General features: G+C 37.9%; 1 protein-coding gene across 13 annotated transcripts in view; it reads right to left on the minus strand.

The window, feature by feature from the left end:
• RGS7 (regulator of G protein signaling 7) overlaps positions 1 to 25,465 on the minus strand; it is a gene marked incomplete at both ends in the record, with an annotated part of 245,311 nt that overhangs the window by 71,523 nt on the left and 148,323 nt on the right. For 10 of the 13 annotated variants that reach the window (XM_084261614.1, XM_084261619.1, XM_084261620.1 and 7 more), the window contains 2 exons: positions 1,318 to 1,369; positions 12,100 to 12,206. The exons of the other annotated variants lie outside the window; for them this stretch is intronic. In XM_084261614.1, the coding sequence (XP_084117740.1) occupies positions 1,318 to 1,369; positions 12,100 to 12,206 (159 nt within the window). The remainder of the gene's footprint in view (positions 1 to 1,317; positions 1,370 to 12,099; positions 12,207 to 25,465) is intronic. 13 annotated transcript variants of the gene reach the window in all.

Raw genomic sequence — 25,465 nt, forward strand, 5'->3', positions numbered from 1 at the left:
CCAGGTAATGTAATTCACATTGCAGCTGAACAACTCAACATCTCTTAAAACCATAATAAATTACTTTCTGATCTTTACCATATTAGGAGACTGTACTGAAGTGCCCCTCTGAGATAAGCAAGTAACACTTTCAAGGAAAGGAAGAAACATTGTAATATGTGGTAAATCAAGCATCTCTCCTTCAGCGACCAATTTCCTGATATGGAGTAGCAAATCACTCAGATGAGGTATGAATTACTCTGCCTCTGTAGCTTTCCATACCTATTTGCTGGACACCTTTAACTCTCAGTATATTAAAGAAAGAGAAACATTTTTCTCCTTTAATAGGATGTGGAAACTGTCACCATGTTCACACTCTACCTTGAAGGCACTCAGCTCTGCTGAGAGTCTCAACTTGTAATTGTTTTATTTAGTAATATATTTGAAATTAAACTGTATCCACTGCAGAAAGGAAGGAAGCATCTATTGGAACCATCCATCCCTGCAGTCGTCAGCTCCCAAGGACCGAGACTGAATCCATATTAGCAGTTAACAGGCATCTAAATTTCTGAAAAGCTGTAGGTAGAGACTTTCAGCGTTTGAGTTAGCCACCAAAATATATGACTTGCTCTTCAGATGAACTGAGAGATTTCAGTCTGGATTAGAAGAAACAGGAGACTGCTCACAGATAATAAATTTTCTTTAAAAATTAGGTCACTATTTGGTGTACAGAGACACCTAATTTTGGTTATAAACTTTATGAGTATTTTGCAATACTTTACTACCTATTATCTTCAGATATCCTTGTCTGAGCACACATCAGTGATTACAATGTGGAATTTCTGAATAAAACCCCAATAAACAGGCAAATAAACAAGACATTTTCTAATACAGTTCAAATTAGAACCATATTAGTTTCCATATTAAATAATTTTCCACACAGTGTGTATCGGAAATAAGAGATCTAAACTAGGCACATCTTTGGGTCTGAATCTAAGAATAACTACAGCACAACCTCTGCTTCACTGAGAATTTGTCACTGTAAATAATGACACTTCCTGGAACAAACAAGTTGTAAATGGCAAGGTATGTTCTGATGAGTTTTAGGACTTTTATTTTCCTTGGATCAACTGCAAATCTAAAGTAATAAACTTTTAATAAACTTTGAAAAAGGTAACAACACATTCATTTCAATATCAGCAAATTCTCACACCAGAATTACATGACATAGAATTATGTTTTTAACAGTGGGATGATTAAACAAGACAGACTGCAATGATGTGTTCATTCATATAATACATAACCCCCAAAAGAAATAGGAAAGATTTCTACACTGACCATAGTCTGTGTTTTCCGGCTCCCAACAATTTGATGGCCAAAAATAGGGTGTCTATAGACAAAACAAAAAAGTAGGGAACTCAGGTTAGACAATACAAGCATTACACAGTCCTTGGATTGATACTGGCTTTCAGAGTCAATTTACATTTTTGGTAGATCCATTATATTGTCAACTTGAGAATTTTGAAATAGGCATCAAAACAGAAAATGACTTTTGCATGCTTGTTTATTGCACTAGTGTCAGAATGGCATCCGAAAAGAAGAACAAAGTGTTCTTTTTTTATTCTAAAAGTTAAGGGAACAAGAACCACAAGGTTACATAGCAAGGTTGTCTTTTTCATCTTCCCTAGCAACACAAGTCTTACATGGCCTGAAGAATCATTTTTAGAAGGTGAAAGGACAGAAGATACTTTGGGGTACATTCAGTTCTTGATTTTGGAGAGTTTTCATGAGTATATATTAATATTTAATATTCTTTCCTAGGAGTTACTTGCTTAAAAATGCCACTAAACACAAGCTGTTTTTACAAAGTTGTCAAAGTTCATTTGCTGAAGTTTATTTCTTTCTAATTGTTTATTGTTCCGGTTTTTGGCTATTGAAAGCCAATAAAAGTATCCATAACTCATTCAATAATATACTTATTAAAAATGTATTGTTAAGTGTATTGTAAAAATAATTCACATCTACTAAATGAAAAATATCACACCATAGAGGCATTTTTCATACAAATATTTTTAAATGATAGCTTTTTATTAAAATGTAAAGGATTATAGTATTTTTATACATAATACGTTAGTATATATACACATACACACACATATAGAGAACTATATATTATTTGAGCAGTTGAATTAATCTCACTAAATATGTAGACTGGTCTGAGTGATACTTCAAAACACAAGTGCTTCCTTAGGAAAAACTTGTGCTTTCCTCTGTTTCTTACTCGTTTTTCCCAAAGATCTCCCAGCGCTGCAAAAACTGAAACCTCTCCTGCTGCTCACTTCCCTCAAAGCTGTTTTCATACTAATCTGGAACCCAGCAGGGCTGAAGGGTGACACATTCACACCTTCCATACATATGTGGAAAATATTCCTGTGTTTTAACAATGACCCATCAACTTTAATAGGAGTAGTTTAGAACTTGCTATTTTTCAAGCAACTGCAATGAATTAACAGGCAAAAGACAAACTATCACTAGAAGAGAAGCTAACTTCAATGGCTGAGATCTATTTCATGCAAGCTGTTTTGTGCTCTCTAAGAGAGTGGCAGTAAGTCATTCTCCTATCAACTACTCCTTCGCAGTGCCACTGGAATCAAACTGACCAGTATAAGCACAAATGGAAAGAAGAGGAAGCCCTAAACAATGAATGGCAGCACTCAGAGAATCTTGGAGAAGGGAAAACCTATAAAAGTAATTTAACGCTGTCAGCCATATAAAATGTAAAGTCACCATCATTTAAATACACAGTTGTCAAACTCGGGCAGGGAGAGCAGCCCTCCCCAAGAAGCAATAAATACATCTCAGAAGAGGCCCAAGAAGAAAAGCACAACTCTATTATTTTCCTGCTAACACTAACTTTAACCTCTGTTTACAGGTTCAAGCTGAGCTTCTGGAAAAAGGATGCAGTGACAAACCATAGAATCTATATCCGCTCAGGCACCTCCTGAGCTGAAACTGGCTGGGGCTCAGATTTTGTCTAGTGGGGAGTAGCAGTTTTGCTGCAGGATGGCTGCAGAAAGGGGCAGGGGAAGAGCCCTTTCACAAATAGAGAGAGAGATTTTTCCAATTGTGCATTTACTTGCTGCAAATTCCATATTAAAACTCCTCATACATTAGATTTCTCTTGACAAAGCACATATTCTCCCACTCAAACTGAGATTAAAAAATAAATTTTGTCTTCTGATTTTGAGCAAATCCCAAAATAGTTTTTAGCATTCATTTCACATGAAGCTATGAAGAAATATGGTATATTCAGGACTGGATGTTTGTTATGTTAAGAGGAGGAATCTGTTGTTTCATACATTAATGAAAAGCTATTCCTGGCCAGCAAGAATACTGGCAAAAAACAGTTCTGAGAGGGTCTCTGATTATATCCGTCAAAGATGAATCTTTTTTCAGTGTGTAGTTAAAATAACACATTAAACTTTTATTAGGACTTGTATATCAGTGGTGGAGGGAATGTGGGGGCTAAACAGAACATGGGAAGGGGGCAGGATCTTCAATGTTGTGAAATGTCAGTTTAGCTCACTAGGAGGCAGAGGAGGCCAAGGCTTTGTTTTAATGAAGGACCAAATGTGAGGCCCAACGGCAGGACCTGCTAGTTCAGACCAATGAACCAGAGGAATGTGAGAATGCACCAAGGTCACTTTTTCCCTTTCCCGAACCTGAACGGAAGTTTCCAGGGCACAGATTAAATAGATTCTGCTCCATTAGCAAATATCTGACCAAGACTTTGCAGGTGTGTCATACTTGGAGTGAAAGCCACTGCAGGATGAGGCCGGGATTCTGCAAAGATTGGCACAGCAGCGTGAGTGCCAGCAGGCTGAGAGAGCAGGCAGAGGAGGTTTCTTGGGAAAGGAAACCAAGGGACAAAGGGATGGAAGGGAGAGGGCATTATTGAAAGAGGCTGTACTAAGCGTCAGAGTACCTTTAGAGACAAAGTGTAGTGACAGGCCAGTGTAGCCACGCTGGCAATCTATAATCAACTAAACATGAAAAAGACCATTGGAAAAGGACAAATTAATGCTTATGTTACTAAGGATGAGTTTAATCCTCCCGGTGCCACGGTGCCTCTGGAGATAAAAGCAGAAAAGTTAAAACAGAACATGAGTTTTAATTAGCAAAGCACACGATAAGTCATAATAAAAGGTTTCAATAATGTGTTGTAAGTTAAAACCCTAGCAAAAGGCAAACAATATGATATGAGAAAGGGCTTCAAATAACAGTTAGTACAGATAAGTACAGAAGATTATTAAATGCCTTCCTTGTTTGAGTCTCCAGGAGAAGGGAGACTATGGTCAGACAAAAGTATTTCAGCCCAGGGAATGACAATGAGGTGTGAGCTCTCCTTGCTGATGCTCTGAGCTGGGCAGGCACAAGCTGCCTCTGAATTGGAAGCCGTGACCCTGCCTGTGCGGTGCTGGGATGCATTTAATGGGACCTGCTGAGAAGCATGGCTCATCGGCTCAAGCACTGCAGCGTGGCCAGAGCTGGCCTCCAGCCAGCTGGCTCCCCATGGGAACAAAGTTCAAGTCTGCCTGCAATCAGCTCTGCGAACATGCCCAAAATTAATTTTGACACTAAGATAAGACTACAGGGCAAAGTACAGGGGAAAAAAACCAAACACATACAGAAATATTTACATGAGGTCAGCCAGTTCAGGTTTGAGGCCTCATGAAATTCAGCATAGAATGCTTAAGGAATTGCTATGTTTTCATGTGGGAAAACTGCGTTTATTTGTAGAAAACAAAACAGTTGCACCAAACTAAAGAATGATTCCTCAGCACAGTCAGTTATATGCAATATTATGACAATATTTTGGCTCTGGTACTTCTCTTTCTCTTCCATAGTACCTAGTATCCAGTTGGCAAGAGTTACCAAAAGTACTGCATTTCTGCAAGGTGTTTAAAGGGGTGCAAGTCACCTGAAGTGCAAGTTATACATGGAAAAAGCATTCATTCAAGTAACCTTTATAATATGAGCTGTTAATTTGAATAATATCACTTAGGGCAGAGGAGCCTCAGACATCTACAGCAAGCAGAAAAGCTGTGTTTTTCAGAAAAGGGGAAAAGCTGAAATTTTCTGTTTTCTAATCTTCCCAGATCTAGTGTCTAGATTGAGCAATTGTAATACACTACCTACTTCTGAATCATCAAAAGCTAAAGGTTACTGAAATTTGCATTTTTCAAAAATATATTAGGTCACTAGCAGTGTAAAGCCCCTACTAGATGAAAAATTAACAGTAGATGTTATGCATCTTGACCAAAACAAAGTCCTACATTACTTTCTTCCCAGCAATTAAAGGATTGTAGTGTCACCATATGTGCTCAAAAGCAGCCACAGCCACTGATGAAGTTGTAGTTACAGAGTAGATAGCTAGTATTCACTTTTCAAAGACGGAAATGGCACTGTGGGTCCAGAGACAAGGAAAATTCTCCTAAAACCAGGCACAAAAAAAATAGTAGTAAGGGACAGGATTAAGATTTAAACAAAAAGTAAGTTAAAAAAATCTTCAAAAAGAACTAGAAAATGAAACATGATTTAAAAATCCATTTCTGATTAAAGGATTTTTGCAGTGCTGTGAGCATATGGGAAAAATCCATCGACAACAACCCTGTGTGTAGTTAAAGTGACTGACATTTTCCCAACGGTGTAGTGCACATTTTCTTGCCTAATTGTTTGGTATTAACAGTCATACAGTTCTGATCTTAATGTACCTCACCATTTGTCGTGCACGCTGGATAAACTAGAACACCCCTTGATAAATTGTAGCAATAAAAGTAACTCTCAAGCAGCTGAGATTCTCCCCTGGCTGAGAAGAGATGTAGGAAGAAACCTCAACAGAAGGCTCCCACAACAACACAATTCAGCTGATAGATTCTGGGGAAATGTGTATCAAGGCCCCCCATTCAGGCTGTCCCTCAAGTGCACCAGACATCCCCTTGCATCTCCTTCAGGGACATGCTCTGAGTGCATCCCCACCACCGTCACAGCAGTCCTCCACAGCCCTGGCATCTCATGGGCAGATTTACTGTCCCAACCTCTGCAATCAGGCAAGTCAACAGTGAACTTGCACAAGGTCTCAAACAGAAATCCCTGGAGCCTTTGACTCCAAACCCCCAATTTTCCTACAAATGGAGACTGAAGTTTACTTTGCCCCTTAGCTGTTACAGACACCAAATAATCACATCAGATGTGACTATAATGTATGTGCTGAATTTACATATTTCTGTTTCAAAAGTCTCCACACAATTTCCCAATTCAGATATTTAGTAATCCCTTAGAAGAATTTGCTGGAGAGGTTATCCATGAAGAGTGGGGGAAAAGGATTTGCTTTGTTCAGCAAAGAAAGATTAAGAAGTAGGAAGAGTCCAAAAAGAAGATCCTTGGTCTCCCTGAATGAGGTCAGGAATGAGAATAAGGAGGTGTGTACAAAGGAGAAAGCTGCCTGCTCTCATCTGATCTATTCAAAAACTCCCACAGCAATGCAAGTATGCTCTGCCCACATAAACAACCTTCTCTATACCTGGACTATACAAACAAAGCTTGGTTCAACTATTTGTTACAACTCACATATCCCAAACATTTGGTAGAATAATTATAATATCCCTTGCAATAATATCCCTTGAATAATTATAATATCACCTCTCCCCATAGCACAAACATTATACAATCTATGTGTCTTGTTTCTTGATCTAGAAACCCTACAAAAGTGAAGATTTTCCCCAGGAGAGTTGTGGACATGGTATAACATGTTGTACCTCAACGCCACCATTTTCAAAGAGAAGACTATGAAATATCGGGGTGGGGGGGAGGTGTATGAAATGTAGAAAACTCAAGGGAATTAAGGAATTATCAGAGTTAGGAATTTTACTTTTCTTCAGAAAGAAATGTGAAGCAGTTTGTCATGAACAAATATTAAATGGGGAACATTTGTCACTTTGCCATGACATCCCACTTATAGCCGGAAGGAGGGTGGGTGGTGGAGTGGTTTGGGGAGAGTCAAGTACTGTTTATCAGCCAAGGCAGAAATAATGCTGCCAGTTTATATCAGTACACTGGTAAGGCACTTTGCTTTACTCTGTCTCTAATTTGAATAAGCAGCCAGTACAGGTCAGCATTACAGAAATAAGGCTTACCTAGCACTGCATTGTAGAGCCATGTAAGCACTCAGAACGAACTCAGCTGTTACAGGGATCTTTATGCCATTGGTGGAAAACTGGGTTTGCACACAAACACATACTGGTCCTCTTATGTTCTAGACTAATATAATTAGCTAAAGCTAACCACAGAAATCCATAATCCTTCTGTTAATAAAGTCATATGCAACACAATCCTGCAATATAGCACATATTCCACTCTAAACAAACTGGCGGCAGTGGCCGCTATATACTGGGAGCAATTCTGTGATAAAACAAATAGATCTGCTTTGGCCCTATCATGAAATTAATCTATAATAATATCTGAGATAATAAAACACCCACTTGTAAAAATCGGTGTTGCCCATCAGCTTTTATAGAACATGATTAATTTCTATGCATTACACTGTATTCCTGAGGAGGGAAATCATTAAACATCTTTCAGCTACCCCTTATTGACAGTAATAAGAACTGTTGTTTCTGGAGCTGCTCCATTCCATGAAATCTTTTTAAATCTAATTACTGGGATGGGGGAGGAGTATTCAAATCACTCATAAACTTTCCTTTGCATATTGCTGCTATTCTTCTCGGAGGCACCAGAGAGTCTTTATAAACAGCAGAAATCAAACAAAAAATAGTATACACAATCTCAAATGCCTTGCATGAGGGATGGCAGAGTTCACAGGCAGATTCAGATTTACATTCACCACAGTTGAATCAAATGATCTCCTGGTAAAGAAAAATGGTAAGGTTCCTGGTCTAGCATGGTCAAGCCCATAGAAGAAGGAAGCCAGTGAATAGTGCTCAACAGTTAGTTCAGAATTATTAAAAAAGAGGTTAAGGAAGTTGGCAACAATAAGGATTTTGTCTCTGTCCTCTTTACTAACCTGGAAAAGGGATGAGCATAGAACACAGGGAGGGGGAAGCCTGAGTAGGGAGCTAAAAAAGAAAAAGGAACACTGATGGAGCAGTCAGGCACATGAATTTGAAACTGTTTTTCCCTCATTGAAACCTAAACAGAATCTGTATGTATATGCTGAGAGTGAGATGAATTAGTCCTTGCACCTGCAATTGCCAAAGAAAATCTGCCAAATGGTGAATAAGATAACTTCCTACTTTTTTATTTCTAAAATTTGACTTCCAATATAATCGTTCCCACAAGGCACGGAGGATGACCCAGCAAGGCTGTGCCGAGTGGCTGGAGAGCTGTGATGTTCAGTCACAGCCTCAGTATTCAGAATGGCCAGAGGCTGGGCCTGGGCCGAGCCAAGAGGCAGCCAGCTGAGCAGGGCTGACTCGGAGATGAGGGAAGCAGTGTAATTCCACCTCACACACAAGGATCCACAACACTTCACGCTGTGCACCATTTTTGCAGCAAAGATATTCCAAGATCCTTACAGTGACTGCTATGTATTTTTATCCCCACTTTAAGCATGGGAACAGAAGAAAACGTTCCCAGTGGTAGAACAGAAGAAGACATTACAGGTGAATTCTTCATCATGCCAAAATCCACAAGCCTTGCTGCATCTTCACCAGACTCCTGCTTTCACAGGAAACTGGTTTTTATTTTTATGCTTCTTCCCACCTATTTATGCCTTCCATCTTAAAAGTTACAAAACCATAGCAGAACCTAAACTTCATTTCTGAAAATTAATTTATGTTAGATCATAAAATTAATCTCATCAAAACATGGAAGCACATTTATCACTAGCCTCAAGTATCCTGGGAGTTTCTTTAAAGACAAAAGATACTAGGAAACCTTATTTTTCACTATGAATGTTGAGACACATAGTATGCATGTGTAACTTGTAGAAGAAATCAACCTGTCTTTCCTTGGGAGACTATCACAGAAATTTATGAGCTGAGAGGGAGAGTCAGGCATTCCTCACCAGGATGACTATGTTATCACTTGTATGGACACAGACAAAAGGTCTCAGTGAGTAACTCCTGGCCCCAGAAATATCTGCTTTCTAAGGTGCACCTTGCTCTTCTTTTTTAGGCCCCTCAAACCCCCTTGCTTTCAGGTAGAGGAGGGTGTTTAGCAGGTATTCAGCTTTTTCTTTGGCCCCAAATTTAAGTCATCAGGAAAATTTCATTTCCTTGAATTTCCTGCTTTGCCTTGTTGAGACCAATGAATTTCCTCTCCAAATAAGGCAATTACTATCTAGATCTATCCCCTTTGAATTAAATTACACTTGAATAGAGCAAAGAATGATCTGGAATGTTTGTTTTTTGGGGTTTTTTTTAATTTCTAAGTCCACATTATTTAAAAAAGCAGATATGACTACAATTTTACAGCCCTTCTGATGGCAAGAGTAGCAACTGAAAAGGTAGAATTTTGCCTCTAAATGGGCATTTGCACAAATGAAGTACAATTTCCACTGCTCTTAAGTATTTCTATACAACAAAATGTTGTTTAAAACAAACTGGAAGTCATTTTACTGTCAGGAGGGAAGGCATCACCCTTTGGAAAACAAAAAATGAAGAACATGAAGAACTTTATTGTAGCTAGCCAGTTTTTTTGTAGGTCAGGTCTTTGTACTGCAGACAGAGATTTCTCTGCAGGGATGGCTTCTGAACTTTTCGGTGCTGGCAGTTGCAGAGTTTTCTCTTTCTATTCAAATATCCAGAAATTTGTGAATCCTCTGCAATACTCAGAAGAGTCCTATTTCCAAAGCACCTGAACAACTGTACAAATTCACATTTCCCCAGTCAAACTTTCCTCCCTATTGAGTACATTGTCTTTGTCTTCCAAATTAGCAGCTTCAGTAACAGATATTATACTAGCCTTATTTTGGTAGAGAATGTGGAATTGTAACAACATAAATTTTGCTGATGCAACTCCAGTTAACAGTGTGATGCCACTGTGAATTTTTTCTAATGCTATACATTAACAGCTAAAATTGCATTGTTCTAACATTTTTAACACAGGAATAGCAATGCAAGAGGTACCACAGAGTAGCAAACAACCAGAATGCTGCAGATATATATTGAGCAACACTTGAGAAATTATCTTGTTTCATATTCATATGTCAAACAGGTGCCAAATCCTTTACTTATGTAAATCAGCTGATCCCATTTTACACTCTAACCACCACTGAAGCTTCATGTCCAAACATGTAGGCCACAGACCTCTCCGAGGAAAGCCCATGGCTGGGTAGCAGCAGTACTCTGGGTACTCACAGTAGCTAACTCTAATCTATACTTTCCTTCAGCTGAATTATCATCCTAGCTGAGGTGCTCACTTCCCAAGTTTGGGACAGCAGCAGGCCAGCAGCTGCACAGAAGTCAATGATCAGCACTCAAATAAATGAGTCCTATTCTCTGCAAAATTAAGTCCTCACATATTTTGTCCCTCTGGCTGCTGCTTATGCAGACACAAGCCAATCCCTCAATCTCTCCACTATTTCTTTCCAATTTTTGCTTACCTGATGGCCTTATCACTGCCCTTCCCTCAGCAGTAAACTCCTTCATCCATGTGCCATCCCTCTCTTCTTTATACTGAACACTAAGTAGGATGAAGCACCATGAGAAGGAAACTTTTTCCTTGAAATACTCTCTCCAGGATCAAAGGTAACTGTGGGTCTGGGGGAGTAGTCTTGGTGTGAATGCTCTTTGTATTACCCATATGCACATGTAACATTGTCGGGCTGAAGGGCAAGATTTTTGCACTCTGACCCATGGGATCTAGATATGAAAATATGGTAATATTGTATGCAATAATCATTCTCTTTCTTGCCATCCTGTGCTGTATGTATTTAATTATAATCAACGTAAGATTTTGGTTTAGACCAAATATTATGAGTCTTTTTCTTCCCTTATGTGGGTCTATAGAACTCAAGCCAAAATACTGATGAAAAGATTGTATAGCAATTATTCTAATACAATGCTGGAGACTATCACAGTTTTCTTCTGAAGTTTAAAGACCATAAATTCAATTATATTTTATTCTTGATGGCTTATTAAAACAATGTTTAAGACAAAGCTTAAAGATATTAAAGACCACAGGTATTATGTTTCTGTAAGTGTTTAACACTGTTAGTTAGACCTAACAGAGCAGGATTACCAAAGAACGGTATTCATATCATCAATTTCATAATTATAATCATTATAGCATTTCAAAGCAACAAATGCCTAGGGAAGATCTTGGAGTAGCTGTTGGTGATACCTACAAGGAAGACCACCTAACAGGAAGAGTGCTACAGAACACAGCCACTATTGTCAAAGATGGCACATGGCAACAAAAGTTAATTCCTTTCCTAGAATACATAACCAGATACTGTGTAATCATATTTATTTCATGTCATAAGTGGCAGCATTGCTCTGCAAATTTTAGCCTGCTATTTGGTATTAGCAAAGTAACACCCCAGCTCCCCAAGCCCATAGTTTGAAATCAAATAAAATACAACTGTGTTTTTTCTTCTGAATAATATACATGTAGGTATTGATATAGGTATACATATACATCCTTACATCTTGTTCTGAAGCACCTGCATGTTTCTTGTATGTAATAGGACTGACAGATCGATGTAGAAATGTTTCTGCACTTGATATACTACTTCAATATACTCTGTTACCAACAAGGAAATCCTCACATACGAAATAATACAAATATTATCCTCCATTGTTTATCAGTTTCTGCTATAGGCTTAATAAATATTTACCCTTTTCCAAATTAAAACTGCATCTGGAATAAGACAATTCAATTTCTCTTACAGTACATCCAAAACACTACATTAATTTATTTCATGAGAGTTACTTCCACATTTAGCATTATCACACATTTTCAAGGGGGAATTGCCACCATTTACTAGGTTAAACCAGAGAAAAAGTATGATTAAAATTTGCTATGAACACTTTGTGTAAGACTAATATGAGCTTCCATTTGTGCAAGTCAAGAACATATATGTAAGGAAACACTTACCTGGAACCGATAAAAGGTGCCATCATCCTTTAGTGTTAGAACATGATCTGAGATTGGAAAGAAATAGCCATGTGCTGCCATCAGTGTTCCCAAATGTAGAGCTTCCACTGTTTGAAGAACAAAACAAAGATGATTAAAAAAACCAAAACCAAATCAAACTAAACCAAAAAGCCTTCTTTGCAGCAGTTTAGTTTTTCTTGTTCAAATTCACCTTATCTCCTGCAGATAACCACTTGACTTTCAGTCAAGGTCCTGCCATCATGAAAGCACTACCCTTTTCTATGTAATATAATGATGCAACCAAAAAAAACCCCTTTACTCTCCTTAACCAATGGCTATTAGATGTCCCATTTGTAGCTGCAGTTCCACTACTTACATCAGCATTAGCAGGTAGCTACTTCAATGTTCACTCACCTGTTTTGAAGCTGAAAACAGCTATCATTTTTGCCCTGATGGTGCAGCCTCCTTTTCCTCTTCAAAACAGTTTCAGATTACATAATGTCAAAATAGCTGATTCCAATTGTATGGTATCTTCCTCACTAGCTTTATCTGAACTACAGTAAAGAATAGAGATTTCCTTAAAAGTTTCTTATTACTGGGAAAATAAAGGATTGCAGAATCTCAGAATGGCTGAGGTTGGAAGGAATCTCTGGTCCAACCCCCTGTTCAAGCAGGGACACCTAAAGCTAGTTGTCCGGGACCATGTCCAGGTGGCTTTTGAGTATCTCCAAGGGGAAGACTCCAAGGCCTCTTCAGGCAAACTGTGCCAGTGCTCAGTCTCCCTCACAGTAAAATATGTTTCCTGATATTCAGGGGAACCTCCTGTGTTTCAGTCTGCGCCCATTAACTCTGGTCTTGTCACCGGGCACCACTGGGAAGAGCTTGGCTCTGACTTCTTTACCCCCTTCCACCAGGTATTTATACTCACAGATGAACTCCCACCTAAATATTCTCTTCTCCGGACTCAACAGCATCTCTGCTCATAGGAGACATGCTCCAGGCCCTTAATCACCTTTGTGGCCCTCTGTTAGACTCTCTCCAGTGTGTGTATGTCTCTCTTGCAGTAAGGCATGCAGAACTGGATATACACAGGATGAATTCAATTCACTTCAATGAACAAAACCGTAATATGTAACAGTCAGGTTTATATGTACTCCTCTAGTGAATCACTGTCCAGTATCAGCCCTGGCAGTCTCTTAATTAGCACTGTCATTATGTGGCTGATGAGAACACAATGCTGTAGGAAGAGAACAGCATTAGGGTCATGCTCCTGTTGCAGTATTTAAGTCCTGCTATCTCTTTAACATATTTTTTCTCAGCCTTGTAACCAACTCCAGTACATATCCTTAAAACAGCTGCACATGGTAGTTAACATAATTCCACATATTGTTGTTGTTATTTATTTCAAGCCACGCATTTTATAATCCCTTGGATCAGAAATTTTGAGTCACTGTTTCTGTAGTGAGTCAGTTGCTGAGGGTCTTTTCATTTTGCTTCACACCGTCTACCTTCTAATTTTATTAAGCTTTTCTTTGGTTTTTACACTGCAAGTTATTGCCTATTCCAAAAATTTAATTTTTTGCAGGTATTGTGTATCCCTGTGGAATGAGAGAAAAACAAAGAAAGAGAAGTGCTGACATTTTTTAGAGAAAAGATTTCTTAGATAAGGATAACAGGGCTCGCCAGGGAGCCCTGACACAGAGGAGATGACATTCTCTTCAGTTTTAGCAGAAACTAAATAGGCCCCAGATTTCTTTTATGTTCTTCCTAGATTCTAAATTGTAATTTTTTTCAAGACCACAAGGAGCCTGACAAACTTTAGACCACATCTGGACTATTATGTCTGTTGGGAATAATATATCCGCCTCAATAGAAGAAAGACATCAACAAACTTCAGCGTCAGGTGGAGAGTCACCAAGATGGTTGGGGCTGAAGAATGTGCCCTGTAAGGAAAGGCTGGGGGAGGTGGGCTTGCTCGGACCGAAAAAGAGAAGGGTTTGGGGAGGTATCTAGCAACATCCTTCCAATGCCTAAAATGAGAATACCAAGTGAGGTAGCCATGATCTTTATGGACTTGCATGAGAATAAAATTTAAAAAATAAAACAAAACAAAAGACAATGGTACTAAACTAAACCAGGGATGGTTCTGACTTTGGCCAAGTAGCAGAAGTTGTTGACCAGAGAGACTGTGCAGTCTGCATCCTTGGAAGGTTTAAATACCTGAATGGATAAAGTCCCAGGCATTATGTTTGATCTTATAGTTGACCCTGCTTTGAGCAAAGGGTTGGACTAGAATCCTCCAGAGGTCCCTCTCTACCTGAATTATATTACAACTCTGTGACTCTAGGTGGGTCAAGCAGAAGTAAAACAAGCAACAGAAAAAAAGGGGATGGAAATAACAGGAGAATAACTTAATTGAAAGCTCCTGACAGAGCAGCCTATAATCCTGGCAAGGTTGGTTACAGTAGGAGTAAGAGCTTATATTTCTCTCATTGAACACTGAGTCATATCTACAAGTACATAGACACTACTAGTTCTATATGCAAAAAACTTAAAGAGCTACCTGGCCTTCTACAGAAGCCAATTAGGGTTATTTATGATGTGAATCATTCTGAATAGCAGCCTCTACCTGTTCTTTAGCCATGCATGGAGACAAAGGTGATTTACTCACACTTCAGTCAATCTCATTCGGTTAGGATAATCTACAGTAATTCAATGTTAAATTATCTCTCCATCTCTTTAGCCATTTGGAGCTAACAGGGACATATACACTTGTCACATCTTTTTTCCTTCAGCTAATAGACAACTAATTTTCATTTCTAATGGCTATCAATCAGCAACTTATTCCAGCACTGCATAAATATAAACACACAAATATATCCTTTTATTATCAACCTAAGTTCCACTGTAGCTCACAACTGGGTATGTGAGCAGTATCTTGTTTATTTAAAAAACAAACAAACAATCTAAAAAACCAAAACTCACAAATGGTGTAAGAAGAAATACATTTACTTCAAAGTCTAGAATCTTTTCCACTGGTATCATCTAACAATGGGGCAACTGCATAACCAAAGCATTATCAATAATCCTTGGACAGAGACTGATTAATCTATAAATCAAATAGAGCTCAAACAGGTGAGCAACTTCCACAAAACTGTAACCCTGCCTCACACAGGTCTGGTAGGGCAATAATGCTGCTGCTCCCTGAACAGAAGCAGCAGAACTTCAGCCAGAAAAAAACTCACTCTTCAGGAGGTTTCTAATCTCCAACCAACAAGTTGTCCAGTGTATTACAGTCACAACAAAGGAAACACTTTGATACGCATCTCAGTTTGCTAAAATCAGACTGAAAAATGAATACTGCAAGAAGCCAATGAAGCAGAATGGTAGGCTTTCAGAAACAGAACCACGAGCTTGGAAAGGAAAATGAAGCCAGCAGCATACTAATCCTACTTCTCTAAATGCCTGGAAGTTGAATTCAGACAGCTTCTGCATCCTCTAGCTAGTTCTGCATGTGAAGTTATGGGATTTTCACTTAAAGAAGCATGTTTTATCTGGAATAATGGCAGATGGAGATTAGGAACATCAAAAAATTCTATGAAGTGCATTGGTTAAGAAGGAAAAAGAAGCTTGAAAAATAATTTTAAATATAGAGGTTCCAAGGTACAGTTTGTATCTATTCCAAATGCAAATTTTAAAAAATTGGAGTTACATAGACTAAAAGCAAGAAAATATTGAGGTTTTGGATGGCAAGTGTGCACAGACACACACAGAAATGTGCTATCTACACAACTATTATTTCCCATGTTGTTATTACTTCTTGTAAAGTTGTTATTACATCTTGCAATGTAAACCACAGTCTCAGTTACAGCCAGATAGTCTCAATGAGAAGGCATTCTCATTCTCAAACCGCTGTCAACGAACAAAAACTTCAGCCAGAGACATCACACAAAAAAAATCTGACAGAGACAAAGCTCATGGAGGTGGAACCGGTAGAACAGACTAGACTTCAGCTTCCTCTGTTCCTGACTGTTTTGGAGACATCGATTACCTGAACCAAAGTTCCAGGTATATGCACTTGCAGTGATACTGCTGAAAAGTGCAATGGCATGTTCAAGAAAATAATTTACCCAAACCACTGTTTTAATTTTTCATATCTAAAAGGTGGACAGTGTTGCGAGTTCCAACAGCTGAAGGGAAAGGAATGCCTCGGGTGAAAGGCAGAAATGTGTCTTTATGAGACTGTCGCATTTCAACAGGATATGAAATATTTTCTATAAATCCAAAAAGTTGATGTGGGTGTAGTTTTGATTCTTAATGTGCATGCTATTGCTGGGCTAAAAGATCAGAAAAAAAAGCTTCAAATTCCATGGTTTGCTCTGCTGTTGAACTTTATTTAGCTGAGTGGGTGAAGTGAACAACACATGTACACAAACTGATTGCCAATCATTCTTGAGAAGTAATACTGCCCAGCCATCTGCTGTACCATTGCACGGAGAGTGGTCTTGATGGATTAAATGCTAGTCACTTTTAATATACTTTGTTATACAAGAGAGTCAGACATTTTCAATACTTTGGGACAACGCAAACCTGGTGAAATCTGAAGAATGAAAAATACCCCCTGCCTGTTGAGGTTTTTTTTTCTTTTCTTTTTAAACATGACGCAGTTTATTCTCTTTACGGTAGTAACTATTGAATGGATTGATGATACTTCATTCACCTTAAATTGCAGGATATGGTAATTTCACTGGAACAAGTTTTTTCTTATGATAACATACACAGGAGTGAATTAAAGAGGATAGATGTAGATGTTCCTTGTTTTCCTTTGTAATAATTGCATTTCTGTGCTTTAAAACACCTTAAAGCATATATTTTCAGAGATTAGTGTCAATTCCACCTTTCCTTATGCATCTCAAGGCTTCAGGTGATCCAGTATCTATATTTATGTTTACATAAAACACTTCACAGAATCATATCATTATAATTACTTTCTCACACCATCTGAAGTGGATTGCAGTAATCTCTGAGGAAAATAGGGTATTTCCCAATTCTCCTCCACTTTAAAATGGCCTTTTTCCGAGTCTGTTTTACGTTCTCTTGTGCACCTCAGTCCTGGAGAAAGATTTCCAACATGGGACGTAGCTTGGGGCATTTTTTGTCCTTAAGATTGCTGTATGATATGACAGTGAAAAACCCAAACTTGCAAATTTTTCGTACTTTTTTATACAAAAATGACAAAAGAATTAAAACCTCCCTTTCCATAAAACAATAAAGTATTTGTCTAATAGAAAATATATCACAGTACTGAAGAGCATTGCTAAGCTGCACGGTCGCCTGGAAAAGGAATTAATGAGTCAGAACTTCACAAGCACACGTTCATTTTAAGTGTCGAATGCCAAGACATTATCACTTACTCTCACCTCACTCCTGCTGTCATTTCATTGCCAGTATGAACACAAGCTGCAAAGGATTAACTTTAAGCTAAAGTAATAAAATACAACCTGTTTCTCATGCTTACACAAAGCGTAGGAGACCCGCTCTCTGGGCCTTACTGTGGCATTTAAAGAAGGGAAAATAAAACAGCTAGAAAAGTTCTTGAACACCCACGTCACTGTAAACCTCTCTCTTTTGTCCCATCTGAAGGACTGAATTTATAAAGGCAGCAGCAATCAGAGTCATTTCAGGTAAGGCAAAAGAGTTAGTGAACAAAGAGGCACTATTTACCCAAACACAGTTTAAATGAGATTTTTGCTTGATTCCAAGATATCCATCACAAACCAGGCTACCCATCACTACTGAAGCTAACCTAAATAGGAAGGATTTTGCTTGTCTTGTGTGCTGAGTGGCTGCTGATGCCACCAGCAGACCAGAGGGATGAGTAGAAACATTGCTCAGCAGGGAAGGGGGAAGACCCACCACAGACTTGCCACGAATCCTCATCTGCCCAAGGAACAGTAACATTCACCCTTACAGTCTTAACTAATCTACAGCACAGGGTGTCACTTGCAGACATATATAGATATATAGAGACAACGATGTGTATCTGAAACATTGACTGTTTTGCTCACAAAAGCATCCAGCAAACTGGATGTACACTACCAGTCTTGTCTTACGTGCTCACATAACCTGGCAAAAGATTTTATCCAGGCAAGATTAACAGAAGTCATACCACCATGAAAGACTGAAAGGGGAATCTGACCTACAGTTTCTTAAAAAAAAAACAAACCCAAAACCAAACAAAAACTCCAAAACAAACAAGAGTAAAGTTGTTCTCAAATGGGAGAAAAAAAGAAGTTAGTCCTTAAAAGAGAAGTTGCAACTCACTGCTAGCAATTCACAAACCCTCCTCTTGGAAACTTTTGAAGTATTGTCTGTTAAATGTTTTATGTGAATGTTTCCCACTGGATTTCTGCTGATTTGCATGCTAACTAAAGCTGGGTTCTATTCTCTTAATAAAATTGTACCGCTAAAGGCAGACCACCAAGACCTTAAAATGTAATACCCTGAGATAAGCACCATAGCTTCTGTGTTGACAACAAAAAATTTTTAAAGGCGATGCAGTTTGGGGTCTCATGAGGCAGAAAAATGGGGGAGTGAGGTGCTGGCATTGACCAGTGCTGTAACTTCACCTCTGAGATAGGGGTGGAAAAAATCCACCAGTATCATACCAGCAATCAGGCCTTCCACTGGTAGAATTTAGCTCTGTACCCACATACCCAAGTCAGCATTTAAAAATATTTATTCTGATTTCACTATTACTATGCTTGAATTTTTCCATTTTCAATTTTGCAGAAGTCCCACACTTTTTGCCATTTTGTTACTGATATATCTTGTCTCTTTAAATTGAGATGATAGAAAGATGAAATCCAAAGTCCTTTGAAGTACAGGCTTCCTGTTTTTCCCACTGGCACTTCCTCTGAAACCGGAACGTTTTGATTCCCATGCTTCTTCAGGGCAAAATACAGAAAATCAAACCCTGTGTGTCGTTTTCCCTAATGACAGTCTGAACTTGTCTTTGTAAGATATTTCCTAACACTTCACTCATTCCCTCTTCCAGTGTGAAACTGTGCTAATACATAGTCATGCATGTACTCTTCTGAGCAAACCTACTAAAGACAAAAGAAAAAAAAATATTTACCAAAAAGAAATTACTGCAAATACCATACTTGTGAAACTTGTCTCAGATTAAATTTTGTTCCACATTTTAAAGCTTTCACAGAAGCCCCCAAATGCTGTGTGTAGACAACTTCTACTCAGTAGTAATATTATTATGCTTTTATTTCGGCCTTTCTTGTATACTGCATGCCAGTCACTGCTAACACACCAGATCTTCCTACTTTCTTCTCCTCCAGTTTCTGGGCCTGCAGGCATGTGATCGAATTATTTGGCTGCAAAGATTCAGTAGGGAACTATGTGATACATTCTCCACGGCACGTGACACCCAAGAATTCGTGCAAAATGGCATCAGCCAGGAAATGTATTTTCCCTTGTGGTTCCATCAGACATGGTGCCCTGTACGACACCATGCTTCTCCCGGAGCCACACAGGGTCACTGCTTCTCCCTTCCCCTGTCAAGCTCAAGATGAGGCAGATGGCTCACTCTGTGTATATAGGCGCTGCCACAGCTGGGTGTATGACTGGAGTGGGGTTTCAAAGGAGGAGACCCAGGTTTAAGGATCTGCAGATCCAGGGCATGTGAGTAACCGGTGTGGTTGATGCACCGCACGGCTTTGTGGCCAGCAAATAGCACGAGCGGGCGTGGGCTCTGCAGTGCACAAAATATTTGTTCCTGAAGGAGCTAAAGAAGATAATGTTGTTGAATCAGAGGGATGTCAGCTAACGCAGCGTTTCTGAAGTTGGGTGAGGGTAAGCAATAAAGGGTAGCACTAAATAAACTCTTGCCATGATTACTGCTGGTTAGGATGAATCATGACACTTTTTCAGTCTCTAAGTCTGTTTTGATATCAATTGCCACAACACCAACCACTAATTTTGTATCATTGTCATGCACTGCTATCATAATCACAGAACACCCACTTATGACCAGGCAGTTCAGAAAACACAAAGAACATGCAGCAGGCAGCAGCAGCTAGAAAAATAACTGCTTCTCTCGCCGCACTCAACACAGGAAAGAATACAATCTTCTTTACAACAATTTTCATATCTCCAGCAAACTGAGAGCATAAAATGCTAATAACAGTGTATTTCTTTCAATAGGAAGAATGCTGTGCTTTTAAAGTCCAGCAGGAGTTAAAAGATTTATAAGAAAATAGGTGTCATTGGAACACACATCAGGGAAAAATATCATCAAAGCTCAGGTAAGGTAACAACAAAAAGTGTGGAAGTAGCTTTCCAGAGAATAACATGGGAATGCGATTCCCAATGTGGTCAGATACTAGGATATGTATATATAAATATATATAGAAAACCAATGCAGTTACTGCAAACAAGATCACTTTTAGAGAATTCTCTTAATCCCTAATTTAAAATTAATTTATTTGACTGGTAAGTAAAATATGCTTTACTATCCACATAAAAATGTATGATGAGAGAGTAAACTTTCCAGATGTTACAAAACTCCATGTTATGCCATCTGATGTTCCTATTGACATTCCATCATGCTTCTCTCAACTGCACAGGATTTACACAGATAATTATAGATAGCTATCATTTCAGCCAGATAAACTCTAGTAAAAATACAGAAATACAGAGAACTACTAACTAGCTAAACCAGCTCAATGAAAACCCTCTCACAAGGGCTTATTTTTCCAACAAAAAGAGAAGTCTTAGTGAATGACCTATTTCTTCTGTAGTGGCAGAATCTAAATGTAGAAGGAAGAGATAGTACTGGTGACACCAGTAGCAGCAAAAACTATCAAAGGCTTTAAAATAAATTGAAAAAATGAACAAAAGCATCTAGCTGGGTCAACATAATGGTCACTCCGTGTTTAAAGGCAAGTCAAATATTAAATTGCTGAACTGTTAGCCATAGAGGACAATTTATCATTTAATTCACTCTCAGTACTAAAGGAAAAAAAAACTGGAAAATGTGTCCTCACGGTTTAGAAAGGCATCCAAAGGAAACCTGGGGATAAAGACGAATACAACAGATGCCCACACAGATAACATAATAGGAACTATTAAAAAGGGTAGAGTTAATTAAAATAATGATAAATGTGACAGAAAAGAAAGATTCAGCACTACTTTTGTTGGTGAATGCAATGTCTCACAGCTCTATGAGTGTTCCTATGTGAAATTAGTAAACATATAAAGCCACAAAAATTTGGTTAGAATACTATCTTGGATTTCCAGAGGGCTCTTGGCATGATTGCCCCAAATGTTTTCTAAAGTAATTGAGCAGATCTGGAATAGAAAGACATGGAAGAATAGAAACATTGGAATAAAGGTCAGGCACAGTAGGTCGGTTATCACTCTGAAAGCGGGTAACCACTGTAGCTGTGTTTCGTACATCCCAAACTGTTCAGTATCATTCTAAATTATCTACAGAAGGGTGTGACTGATGACATAACAAAATTTGCTGAAAGTGTGTCATTACTGACGTTCTGTCATTTAATCTCAAACTAGATACATATATAGGTTTTTATATTTATATACGTACAAACTATATATAATATATATGTAATGTATATATTTTATACTGTGTACATAATATATATATTTGTGTATGTGTGTGTATGTGTATGTATATACACACATAAAAAACATGGGGAGAAGGAGAATAAGAATTGTAAGAGATCATTGAAGGCATCTATACAAGAGATTTCACAAATTGGAAAGTGGGCCATGGAGGACAGCCAACATAGCTGTCCATAAATTCATGCCTAGCCAAGAAATGGTGAATGAATAAGGAATAGCAATTTGCTACTTTTCAAAGCCCAGGAACCTGAAGTTAACCAATGTGATTATCAACCAGTCCCTTCAGAACAAATGCATACATCTATAATACTTAATCAACCTGTGTAACATATTATCATGAGGTGGTGTGAAAGCAATGGAAGAAAGGTCATTCAGTAACTATTCAATGAGAATCTGGAAACACCTGCAGGTCAGGGTATTCCCTCGGGTTCAGATTCTCAGGAGCTGAACACGTGAAGCAAGGGACCACTACACCACCCTTCTCCTGTGGTGCAAATCTCTTCCTTAGCATTTTGCCTTGCACTGCCAGAAAGAGCTCATGGTCCAGATGGCCTGACCACAGCTCTTATATTCTTACTGAGGTTGTACAAAATGCACTTAATTGCTATTTTTGAACATGCATGGGCTATAAACTAATCTGCATTGCTACCTATGCTTTTTTCATGCTGCACAGAAGATTTTTGGCTTGCTAACTAAAGAACCAAAACATCACACAACTAAACACTGTTATGAATAAATGTCCTTGGTGTGTGGAGTGTCTCAAAATTAAATTTGAAATTACAATATATTTATTAATTACTCTTCCTGGACATAGTTTCAGCTTGTCAGGATATCTTCTAAATGTACAATGCAGAAAATTAAATACACTTTTTCACTTCTAATTTATTCTTAGTCAGCCACCATTACTTGCTAAAAGTAATGATGGATAATTGTTGAATCACTTATAGCTGTAAATTTTCATCTGTTCAAGATTAACATGATTTTTTAATCCCTGGGATTTTACAGTTGAAACACTCTAGGTAGATGTCTGTACATTTAATTTTATCATGCAGTTATAGTGGTGGTCACTATTACTATGATTCATGCCTGGTTTAGCTGTGAAACTGTAAATCTATCCCAAAGGTATAGGGCCTATGTAAAAACATCCTCAAATTAGGTGATAAACACATAAAGCTATCTTAAGAAATAAGTTTTCACTTATCCTATAAAGAAATAAAGCAAACATTTATTGATTCTCTGAAAGACCTTAACCAAAACATTTAAACTTTATTAAACCCACAGCTACTACGATACAAGTTGCTTATTATATTTTTGCTTTGTTTACTTCATGCTAGGGATTGCATCTGAAGATGTAAATAACTCCACAATTTCAAGATGCAAATATTTCACAATTATAGTTTTTTGTAATCTTTCCAATAAGCGTAAAAGATAGGAAAAGATTTTTTTCCAATTTATCTAAGGTATTACCTTAAAGTAGGCAATTAAGAAGCAAACTTTCAAAACCTAGTGTAAATTGCTTGTTATAATTTCTCTCTGGCTTTTTATGGTTTGGATTTATTTTTAATTAATTTGAGCTTCAGCTTTAGTGAGAGCAGTAATGTTTTAGCACCTATAAAAATTAGATTCTATTGTCACTAGATACTTTATACTTTGTGAATCCATGTGTTCAAAAGCCAAATGAGGTCTCGTAGCTACAAAATCACAGTAGACATGGTTCTTGCCACCCATTCTGTCATACAAACTGAAAATCCTAAAAACTTGTGAAATTTCATTACCTGACTGAATGTAATCAGTGAAATTAGAAGTAAGGAAAAATATTAGATGGAGAACTGAAGATCTGAATGGAGAAAAACACATGAATTAGATCCAAACAGCAGCTGTAAGGAAATGAAAACCACAGGATATTCTATGCAGTAAAATTGGGGAATGGACTATGGAGAAAAAGAAGAACAGTGAGAGGGGAGAAGGAAAAAGGGAAGGGAATATTGAAAAATGAGAGACTGCCTAGGAAATATAATCTGCCAAAGATGAAATGGGAAGCAATGTCCTTTGTGCATTAAACTAGAGCACCCAGCAGGTCAATAAATCTCAAATCATCACAATGTTCCTGCACGGTCAGCACTCTATCTCCACACATACTATGGGAAAACTGAAAACCCTCTTCAGGACAATTAGCAACAAAACCAAGAAAAGGCCTCTCATTAACTTTCCAGTCATCAAATAATAGATAAAACATGTAAATATATATATTTTTAAAAAACATGTACTAGACTATAAATAGCTACAGCAGCTGTTGGCAAGAAGAAACAGGATTTAAACTACTTTTATTCAATTAAGTTGTCCAAATTTAAAATCTCACTTCCACCTACTTGTGTTTTCCACTACTATATAACACAGTTCTCTGGGAAACAAGGAAGCAGAAAGCTAATGAAGTCTGTAGACAATTATTTAGCTCCTTTTAATTAATTATTTCATTATTAATTGAGAATTAGTAAATGTTCTTCCTCTTAAATGTCTAAAGCTTGGTACAACCCCAAAGGTTCATAAGGAGGATGTCAAACAGTAAGGAAAGCACAGATTCTTGGTAACTTAGGTAAAAATGAGATCAAATATTTTATTAGGAAGGTTATTGTGATTTAAATTATGCAAATAGTTAATGGGATCTATTTATAATAGTTAAGAGTTCTCCCATGGTTCATCTCTGACCATGCTGAATAATCAGAAAGTTGTAGCTAGTAGCATGGAGAGTTACAACACAAGCAGACAAGTCGGGGAACAGATAATTTTTCAATCATCAGGATTTGGTATCACAAACCTGTTATTTTGAAAATTGGATGCATCAGTAGGGAGTTAACATTTGGTCTACATAAATTTGCCTTATGCTGAGATATCAGTTCTATATTTTTCTTTGATGGCATCAAAAAAAAAGAGATTGGTACAACACCTGGAAGGACAAACCCAATTTAGGAACAGCAGTTCCTTAGAAGAACAATGCAGAGATGCTGACTTGTGCAAGCTGGCTCTAGGTGATCCTGCTCTGTCACAGAGGTTGGACTAGATGATTTCCAGATGTCTCTTCCAACCCCTGCCAATCTGTGAGCCTGTGAGAATTTTCAGTGAAAACTAAGGAACTAAAATATCCCAAATTGTGATCTGATTCTAAAAACTGATTACAAAGCTTTCCAGACTTTATATATCACTGGGAAGAAGCCACTACCAGTTTTTAATAGCTCATCTTATATCTAGCTTTGATGAAGCTGTGTACTTTGAGGTAACTTAATGGGAAAGATTTCAATTGTGTAATTTACATTCCTTACAGCCTGAATTGTTCTGTGACAGAATGTCTTCAATTGGTGCAACAGAGCATCTGAAGCTTTCCAATGAAATTACTTGAAATTAATTCTTACTGATTTTTCAGCTTCAGTCACCTGGGTCTGGTAATATTTTCAGCATTAACTTTTTACTGTAGTAGGCTTCTTCAGGCTTATTTTTCTAATTGATATTTTGTATTCCATTCAGTAGTACTTTCTTGCTCCTCACTCAACAATACTCTCAAAGACATCAGTCAAATGAAGCCCATACTGCCTACTGAATTCTAAAGAAAATCTCGACTCGACTGTTGGTTTGCTTCATTTTTTAATGTCTAACTAAGTATCAGGCACTATTTATAAACTATAAACTTGTAGATTTTAGCCTGAGATATTGCTTA

This window comes from Gallinula chloropus, assembly GCF_964237585.1.
Source record: "Gallinula chloropus genome assembly, chromosome: 3".
Classification (NCBI taxonomy): domain Eukaryota; kingdom Metazoa; phylum Chordata; class Aves; order Gruiformes; family Rallidae; genus Gallinula; species Gallinula chloropus.